The 10,521-nt window shown below is 42.1% G+C and overlaps 1 protein-coding gene across 1 annotated transcript in view; it reads left to right on the forward strand.

The window, feature by feature from the left end:
- The window catches only part of ust.S (uronyl-2-sulfotransferase S homeolog), a 131,671-nt gene that overhangs the window by 102,869 nt on the left and 18,281 nt on the right, over positions 1 to 10,521 (forward strand). Inside the window, exon 7 of the mRNA XM_018265309.2 lies at positions 3,440 to 3,597. Within this exon, the coding sequence (XP_018120798.1) occupies positions 3,440 to 3,597 (158 nt within the window). The remainder of the gene's footprint in view (positions 1 to 3,439; positions 3,598 to 10,521) is intronic.

Here is a 10,521-nt window from a genome sequence, read left to right on the forward strand (position 1 = left end):
ATAATTGCTAAACCATATATTTCTGCATACTTTTTCCTTCCAATGAGTTTTTTAGGGCATTGTACGTATTTGGATTTTCACTTTGACAAAGGCTGGGTACCCAGTCAGCTACCTTAAATGATTAACATAGAGCAGTAAAGGCGGACATCTCCCTGGCATATTGCCCTTGTGCTGCAGCCGCAACACATTTCATATTATCAGAAGTTGTGACAGGCTGACAGGGCAATTTTAACCACTGCTGGTTTTCCCTTACAGGAGTAGCCATCAAGCCTCATATTCATTATCTTAAATATTAAAAACTGAAGGATCAATAGAGATATTTTTGATTTATTTTAAAGAGGAATTAGCATGTACAGCACTTGGGTTTATAGCTCTGCACATGTGCTAGCCTAGGAGCATCAGCAGAAATAAGATGATGTTATCCATATCATCTTTTTGGGGAGGACAGATTACTGGATTGCAGAGTTAATCATTATACGTGTGACAATCCACTTTCACCCATTGATAGATACTGTATGCTCCCAAAATCTGATCTAAATTAATCAAAAGCACTAAAATTCACTGAAACCACAAATGGACTGTGGTGAGCTCCAGTTTCTGCCATTTAGACAAAGTAATATAGTAATGTTAATATAGTATATTAGGTTAAAGGGAACCTATACCCCCAATTAATGTAGGTCTCTATAAAAATATATTGCAAAAAACAGCCCATATGTTAAATCTAAATAAACCATTTTCATAAAATCAAACTTTCCCAATGTGCCATTGTGTAATCCTAAATAGAAAATTGCCATTTTAAATAATAAAGGTCACCCCCTGGGATCCTACAATTTACAATGCACACCTACAGTACATGTGATACAGTTCATGAGCAGATTACACTAAAATGCAGCCCTACAGGCAGTAACTGAAACATGCTTTAAAAGGGTTGTTCACCTTCACCTGAAATATAGACTTTTTCCAATTACTTGTGTTTTCTATTTGTGTTTGTTTTCTAATATTGAAGTGTAAGGTTTAATTTTTTACCTTCTAAAGCAGCTCTGGGGAGGGGTGGGGGGGGGGTCACCAGGCTCTTTAAATGTTCTAAATTGATACATTTAATTGATACATTTGTTGTCTTTATATCTTTAGCCCTGCTGAACAGAATCTTGGAGTTTCATTAAAGGTGGCTGTTAGAATGTATCAACTAATTGTTTCAACTAAATGTATCAAATTGTAACAGTTCTGAATGTTCCTGGATCACTGAGCTGCCAGACAAACACTAAAGACACACACATTAAACTTTAAACTTATATTTTGGAAAAAATAAAAGATGGAAAGCAATTGAAAAAAGTCTTTGTTTATGGTGAACAATCTGAAAGCAACTGAACTGAAAAAAGTGTTTGGAAGGTGAACAACCCATTTTACATAATCACATCCTAGTGGTACACACAGGCACATTAGGTTCAATTGAGAGGCATTTCAAACATACAACAGCATTTTCATATCCCCCAACTCACTTGGACCACTCTTCCCTTTCTTGGACTATGAACCACCTCCCAGTCTTTGGGGCCGATTCACTAACTTCGAGTGAAGGATTCGAAGTTATCTTCGACCATCGAATGGGCTACTTCGACCTTCGACTACGAATCGAAGGATTCGAACTAAAAATCGTTCGACTATTCGACCATTCAATAGTCGAAGTACTGTCTCTTTAAAAAAAACTTCGACCCCCTAGTTCGCCATCTAAAAGCTACCGAAGTCAATGTTAGCCTATGGGGAAGGTCCCCATAGGCTTGGCTAACTTTTTTTGATCGAAGGATATTCCTTCGATCGTTGGATTTAAATCCTTCGAATCGTTAGATTCGAAGGATTTAATCGTTCGATCTAAGGAATTATCCTTCGATCGTTCGATCAAACTATCTGCACTAAATCTTTCGACTTCAATATTCGAAGTCGAAGGATTTTAATTCCTAGTCGAAATTGGAGGGTTAATTAACCCTCGATATTCGACCCTTAGTGAATCGGCCCCTTAGCAGTCTGGCGTTCACTCAACTCTGCCCTACACCAGATAGGAATTTCCTTGTCCTTACCACAGAGGTTGTCCCCAATGGTCCTACTGCTGCCACTTCACTATGGCTTAGCCATGGCATCTAAGCCCCTAACTCCTTGTTGGTGCGTGGGCTACCTATTCTAGCTGTTCTGTCTAACTGGGTCTAAGAGACCCTCTCTGTTTGTACCTGTCCAGTCAATGTAAAAAAAAAAACTCTGCCTTGGGTGTTTCATTTCCTTATAGGAGGTAGAGACTTATATGATAAGTGGTTTATGTTCGAATGCAAGTGAATTGCCTTTGGAGTGTATTACATAGACCAGCCTTTAGCAATGGAACAGAATGGACTTCACTGCCAACATTATATGGTTTTCTTCACACAACCCTTTTTGAGGCCTGCCTGCTGCACCTGAAGAAATATGGAAAATTGTTGTTATAATTAGTTCTACTATACCATGTGCAAAGCAACCATATGTAAATAGCCAATCTTTTCTTCTAAACTATTATGGTTATATGTATGTGTAGTAAGTGACAACAGCACAGCGCATGTGCAGTGAATCGGCAGAAAAGAATAGCTAGTGGGGCATTTTTGAGGCACAGATCTTCCTTGCTAAAGGGCTGTGGTTGCCTTGGGCTTTTACAGAAACCCAAAACACTGAACAACATTTCTAGCCTACTTCTTTAGTTCTCCTTTAGCAAAGATTTTTTCTTTTCTGTTTAGCCAGTGCCCGTGCCCATGTGACATTTAGAAAACCTGAGGCATAGAGGCAAGGCAGACAATATATGATTTACAGCTGATATTTTTAAATACATTTATAATAGTTATACATGGTTTAATAAAAAATAAATTGGGTTTCATGTTTAATTTTAAAAGGACTTTTATTATACAGCTTTTAATGTCTTGTTGACAGGTACCTTTTAATTTTCAGCATACGGCAAAATTAGGAAAAACGTTGCAAGGAAGCCTTTCACAATTTAGCCATTTGCCTCTCCTCAGATTCATATTTAATGTAACTATGCACCTATATGCTATTATGTCCCAGGTTAAATCATCCATCATTTGGTAAGTAATGGCATAGAGGGAAAAGAGCAATTGGAGAGTGTTCATTTAAGATTAAAGCACTGCAACTTTTTGCTTAGATGAAAATTTGAAAATGGTTTTGTAAACAACAGACATTTAATTTTTGGAATTTCACTCAAGTATGGAGTATGCAGAAAACCTGTGTTTTGACATGACGGTACAATACAAAAGTTTAATGCTCCCCTCTCTAGTGTTACAGTCTAGCAGCTAAGTTATCCTGGTGCAGACTTTAACTCTTTAACTCTGTTACAGTTTGTTACATATCACCTCTATGGTACTGCTGTCTGCAAAAATAAAATGATGCTTTATATTTTCTGCTTTTTATGAAGGGATCCTGGTGAATGGGCACTGGAACGAGCTAAACAGAATGTGAATGAGAATTTCTTACTGGTTGGAATTTTAGAAGAGCTGGAAGATGTGCTTCTTTTGCTGGAAAGATTCTTACCTCATTATTTCAAGGATGTTATAAGCATCTATAAAAATCCAGGTACAGAGGCTAGAGTTTGTTTTAAGCATTAGAAAAGCATTTTATCATAAGGTCCAGTGAGTAAATGTAATAACAGTTGAAAGTAGAATGTGTTAACCCTTTGGGGCAATGGCAGACAACGTCAAACAATTTCTCATGAGGCAACTTCAGAAAACAAAGCTTTGCATTTGTTTTCCCACCAGCGAATTACGTTATTGCCGGTGGGAAAGAAGAAGAGGATATTTGTTGCAGGTGACCAATCTCCTCTACCAATTAACATTTCTGTCGATGGAACTGAAATACCTTTAATAATAGAAAGAGATCTGCACTAGGGACTGGATATAAAATTTAAGCACAAAATCTCCTGACATATGGACGCATTATTTTAAATACGTGTGATAGGAGTTGCCTTTAAACCATGAAAGGAGTTGCAAGCATTATGGCTGCATATAAATCAGTTTGGTCTACAGCATGAATCTAAATGAAAGGCTAATTAGCCTTGCAGAATGTGGATTCAATATGTGGCCTGTATCCTGTTTTATTTATAATTATATATAAAGAAAAAACTGTATAGATCTATACCATATTAATGGTACCACCAACTGCCTGGGTGACGGGTGGTAGTTCAGCAAGCACATCCACAGCAATGACTCAGCACTCCTAGGATTTACTTAAAAAATGAACAAAATCCTTTTATTGTGCAAAATCGATTTTGCACAATAAAGTGATTTTTTCATTTTTTAAGCAATCTCTCCCACTCACATCCAGTGGTTATTAAAGGTGAGTAAATATCTCTATATGTCATCTGCATACAATTAGGCCAAATGAAGAGATAATATGGCTCATTTACATCTGAAATTACAACTGTGAGCCCCACAATTTCCCTGCTATTAGTTATGCATAAAACCACTTTAAATAAAACCACATTAAATTACTTGCACTTAATGCGCCATTTTCACTTCGGTATAGTTGTAGTCTTCACTGATCAGTATTTGCTGCTTAAAGGACCAGTAACATCAAAAAAATTTTTTTTTTTAAAAATTTGTTAGTTTAGAACAAAAAAAAAAAACACCAAGACAGATTATACTTTAAATTCACAAAGTCTTTATTAAGAAATAACTTATCAAAACTCTGCTTCTGCTCCTCTTCAGAAAAGGCGACAGGGCGACCATCCATCCTGCAGGGCTCAATTTATCCTCACTGGCTATTCTACTGACAGCATGCGGCTGGGAGAGACTGTGAGTCCCCTTGTCAAGCAGCAGGCTTCTTGCGGCTCTTCATGATGGACAAGGTGATCAGCAGAATGTACCAGTAGGGGGGGCTTCACCAACGTGCTCCTGCCAACCCCCGCCGTCTTGTACGGGTCTTTGGTGGAAGAGCCTGTGCGCCTCTGCAGCTCCAGGTGCATCTGAACTGCCCCAACCTGTAACCTCAGGAGAACCTTAACAGTAGGGCAGCAGCAACTATTGAGCTTCATTCACCCCCCCCAGATCCCGGCTGGCAGGGGGGCACCTCATGGACCATCCTCTGTCTATATGAGATCCAGCTGTGCCCTAACTCATTTCTGCTCTCCCAGCTGTTAATGTTTGCGCCAGGGCAGTGACGGGATGGCCTCCTTCCAATCCCAAGAGCAGAGCAAATGGAAATAAAGAATCAGAGAGAGGCAAAGAGGAGCTGCAGCAACAGCAGAAGGGGCAGGAGATGTCGGATCCGTCGCAGAAGCCGCCTTAGTCGTATGTGGCGCTAATAGTGATGGCCATCAGGGTGAGCCAAAAGAAGCATCCGGCGCTCTCGGCCATTTACCAGTACATCATCAGCAAATTCCGCTTCTATGAGAAGAACAAGAAGGGCTGGCAGAACAGCATCCGACATAACCTTAGACTCAGCGAGGGGCCACGCAGGGGTGCTTCGCCAATGAGGAGAGTTGAGGCTGTCGCCTCAGACGTCAGCACCCCACTAGGTACCAGGGGCAGCAAAAATGCTGCTCCTGGTACTTTAAGAGCGAATTTCCAGGGGAGGGGGGGGCAGTGTCAAGGATTAGGTAGGGGGCGTTGTAGAGACTGAAGGGAAAGGGCGAGTCCTTGAGGCAGGAGCTGTATGTGCCTAGGGAACACTTGAAGGGAAAGCAGGAACAGGTTGATGAGGGCGAAGAGTCAGTCTGGATCAGGTGCAGAACAGGACGGAGAGGGCGAAGATCAGGAGTGGACTAGGCAGGAAGAAGAGGGCGACGACTCAACAGGAACAGACTGGACGGGGCAGGAATGGAACCGGAACAGCTTGGATGGGACAGGACGGTGCGGGCGTAGATCAAACTGGGGGATAGAGTGCAGAGGGAGACTAGAGTAGATAGCAAGACAGGAGCAGAAGGAGATTAGAGTGGATAGCAAGAGAGGACTGGAGCAGGATAGCAAGAGGAGGACTGGAGCAAGATAGCAAGAGGAGGACTGGAGCAAGATAGCAAGAGGAGGACTGGAGCAAGATAGCAAGAGGAGGACTGGAGCAAGATAGCAAGAGGAGGACTGGAGCAAGATAGCAAGAGGAGAACTGGAGCAAGATAGCAAGAGGAGGACTGGAGCAAGATAGCAAGAGGAGGACTACAAGGTAGGGTCGGATCAAGGTCAAGGCTGGGAAGGTACAAGATAAGGTAAAGCAAGACAAGGACAGGCAGACAAGGCAAGGCAAGGCAAGGCGGAATAACAAGGGAAAAGGGGCAAGAGCTAGCACTACCTAGTTAGGGGCGCTGCCGCAGTACTAGGAAAACCATACAATGCTCTGGCCAGGAGTGGTCTAAGTGCTGCCCTTAAATAGGGAAGAGTCAGCCCTGATTGGCTGATTAAACTAGGCAGCAGCTGGGTTGGGGCTGTAGATGCCAAACAGGCTGCAGCTGAGCTGGGGCTGGAGAGACCAATCAGGCGGCAGCTGGGCAGGGACTGCAGAGGCCAGGTTACACATAGCGAGCAACCCTACAGGCTGCTCACCTGGCCAAATGGTTAAGGTATCGAGCCAGAAACCCAAAGGTCCCCGGCTCGAATCCCAGCAATACCTGACAGGCAGCAGCAACTGCTGCTGCCTCAGGCGGCAGAGGGGCCAGGATCGCCCCTGGGGCCACGAGTTGTTCATTCTCGAACATATCCTCGCAGGCCGGGTCCATGGTCCAGTAATTGCCCTTCCTCTCGTCGCCGTCCTCGTTGAGGCTAAGGTTGTGTCGGATGCTGTTCTGCCAGCCCTTCTTGTTCTTCTCGTAGAAGGGGAATTTGCTTATGATGTACCTGGAGCTGCAGAGGCGCACAGGCGCTGCTTTTCCACCAAAGACTCGTACAAGACGGTGGGGTCAGGCGGGGTCGGCAGGAGCATGTTGGTGAAGCCCCCCTACTCGTACATAGTGCTGATCACCTTGTCCATCCTGCAGAGCTGCAAGAAGCCCGCTGCTTGACAAGAGGATGCACAGACTCTCCCAGCCGCATGCTGTCAGTAGACTAGCCAGGAAGGAGAAATCGAGCACCGCAGGATGGATGGTCGCCCTGTCGCCTTCTCTGAAGAGGAGCGGAAGCAGAGTTTGGTAAGTTATTTCTTAATAAAGACTTTGTGATTTTAATATATAATTTGTCTTGGTTTTTTTTTTTCGTTCTAAACTAATGAATTTTTAAAAAAATGTTTTAGATGTTACTGGTTCTTTAAGAATGCCATATTTTACATATTGAACTTATTGTACAAGCCTAAAGTTTCAGCATCTCAATATTAGCAATGATCCAGGACTTTAAACTTGTCACAGGGGGTTTCCATCTTGGAAAGTGTCTCCGACACTCGCATGCCCATTGGGCTCTGAGCAGTTGTTGAGAAGCTAAGCTTAGGGGTTGTTGTAAATTTATAAGCAGGAAATGAGCTGATTATTAAATTGTGATGTCAATTGCACTAGTTTCTTAGCCAACATGTGGTAATTATTTGTATCAAGTACAAGCCTTCTATTGTGATATTTCTATTCTGTATAAACAGTATGTTGTGAGTTGGCGCCTAAGCTTAGTAACAGACAGCAGCACAGAGCATGTGCAGTGAATCAGCAGGAAAGAAGATGGGGAGCAACAGGGGCATCTTTGGAGGCACTGCTAAAGGATTGTGGTTGCTTTGGGCTAGTACAAAACTCCAATAATGTACAACATTTCATTAGTTAGGCTTAAGTTCTCCTTAAGATTTCTGGTGTTTGTAGAAATGGCTAATAGTTTGTGTGTAGATAAGTCTGAAAAGTCCTGGGGAGAAAGTAGAAATATGAGTAATTCCATTGGTGTGGGATGTAGAAGGGTGTTGGATTATGGAAAATAAGGGTCATGGATTAAAGTTGTTAATATTTATGTGTGCTATAATTATCTTTGCTTAGCTTAGGAGAAGTCAGTTTCAAGGCATAATTTGAGAAATATATAGTGGTTTGGTTTTGCTTGGGATTTTCTAGAAATGCACAGGACTCATGACTGAGAGTTTACAGATTTATGGGCATAAAAGTGCAGTGTTCAGGTGCAGATTAATGTACAGGTTTACCTAGGATATATCCGAGGGATTCTGTGTGATCAGGGGTCCATCTTGCTTTTTTAAAACTCTTGTGAAACTTTTAATATTTATTTTTATTTGTGCTGGGTTCAGGGTGTACCTGTGACTAATAGAAGATAGAAGGAAGGCAAGGTATGTGCATGTGCCTGGATGAGTGCAGATTCAGGTGCACCCAAGCTCTCTGCTCCAGGTTCAGCAGGCGACAGTGACATCACTGAGGTGCACCGAACTCGACATGCACGGCCGGGCCAAGTTGGCCGGGCGCTCTAGACAACCTCACCAAATACGTCGCCCACCCACCATTCGCACAGAGGAAGTACAAGTGCGCATGTGCAGAAGAGATGAGGCAGCACGACTGCGCATGAGTGGAAGAACCGAGGAAACGCAAGTGTGCATGCGCCGAAGAACGGAAGCGGGTGCACATGCGCGGAAGAGCGCACACTCCGTTCAGAAAGAACTGCAGCCACAGCTTAAGGACACAAGGGTCCGAACTAGGGGAAGGCGTCACAAGAGGTACGGGCCTGGCGCCCCTCTGCCTTTGTACCCTAGGCACGTGCCTCTTCTGCCTACCCCTAGTTCCGGCCCTGTCGACATGCATACATGCCTGGATCTAGAAAAACTAAAAAGATTATGTTTATTGGAGTACTGCAGGGTCTGTCCTAGGTCCTTTAGTTTTTAATTTGTTGTTTAATGACCTTGAGATTGGTATTGTAAGTATTGTCTCCATTTTGCTGATGACTTAAAACTAGTTCCATTTCTGCTGCTTTGCAGTACTTGCAGGCACATTGGCTACTAAGGTAAAGTGTTGATAAGTGCAAGCTTATACACTTCAGTAAAAAATAATATAAAAGCTAGTTCCACTCTAAATGGCACTGTGCTGCGGGCCCCCTTATTTGCGAACGATTTAGGGATTTTTGTGGTTTTAAAAACAGACATTAAAGGGGACCCGTCACCCAAAAAAATTATTCAAAATCCTATTTTATCACATTAGTCAAGCAAAATTAACTTTAATTACGCTATATAAATTATTTGAATCTTGTTTCCTTCAGTCTGGGAATTCAAAATGATAGCAAGCAGGCAGCAGCCATTTTGTGGACACTGTTATTAAGACAAGCCTTGCATCATCTCAAAATCTTGTCTGTGCACCAGAATGGGGGATCCGCTGTCCATTTCCATGCACTGGCTACACAATTAAATGTTAAAGAGAACAGGGGAATGCGGGGAGAACAGTGACATCTAGGAAGTGCTGAATGGAAAGTGAAAGTAATTGTCTGGCCCGCCTCTATGCCCATGGCATAGAGGAGGGGCAGACAATATTTGATTGACAGCTGGGATTTTTAAATGAGCTTACAACGGCCATGAATGCTTTAATAAAAAATAGAAATTGGATTTCATGTTAAATTTGAAAAGGACTTTTATTATACAGATTTTTGTGTCTGGGTGACAGGTCCACTTTAACTCAAGGGATGAAAACATTTGTATAGATCCCTGGTAAGGCGTCACCTTGAGTATGCAGTGCTGTTTTTAGCCTCACTCCATAATAGGGATGTTAATGAGCTTAAAGAAGTTCAGAGAAATGTTAAAAGGAATGGAAATATTAATTTATAAGGAAAGGCTACCACAATCTGGGTTGTTTTTCCTGGAGAAAAGAAGGGGACGTTACTTTTTACAAGTATATTAAAGAACATTATAGACAACAAGCAAGGGATCTTTTTATGTGTATTCTTATGTAAAGGTATATAAAGTGAGCAAATACAAGGTTGCCAAAATGAACTCTTAAGAACTTATTTACAAATGCCACTGATGTAAGTGCTGGAGCTTTAAAAGGCTAAATTGTGCGCTTTATGTGCTCATTGTTAGTATTTTCATCTGTGGGAATTTGGTGAAGGATACAACTTATATTTTGCTGTTATTCCAATTTAAGGTGCACAGTACAACATAGTGGCTGCATTGCAGCCCTGCACTAAATAACAGTCACAGCCAGGTGGTACAGGTGATGTGTCTTCTTGAAATCTTGTGACTGTTGGCACTCTTCAACTTATGTAGAAACACCCGCTTACTGGCCAACTCTGAGCAGAGACGTGCTGATGAACCTGCTAGTATGTTCCACATTAAACAAGAGGAATTTCTAGTTAAAAATGTTGCCCCTCTGATAAAGTGCTGACCGAGGGAAGTTTTTCAGCTTACCTCATGGCAGAAATGGCACAGACAGCATTGCTAAATGTTCTCTGCACTTGACCTGTATTTTGTAAATATAAAATACAGGCATATGGTCTTTGAGTTGAATAAAAAGTTGAACATCTTTTCTCTCCCCAGCGGCAACACAAATTAGTGCTGTGTCCTGTTTGTAGCTATTAAAATGTGCTTCATGTTGTACCCATTAAGAAGTGGTACTGAAAGTTACTA

This window comes from Xenopus laevis, chromosome 5S (assembly GCF_017654675.1).
Source record: "Xenopus laevis strain J_2021 chromosome 5S, Xenopus_laevis_v10.1, whole genome shotgun sequence".
NCBI lineage: Eukaryota > Metazoa > Chordata > Amphibia > Anura > Pipidae > Xenopus > Xenopus laevis.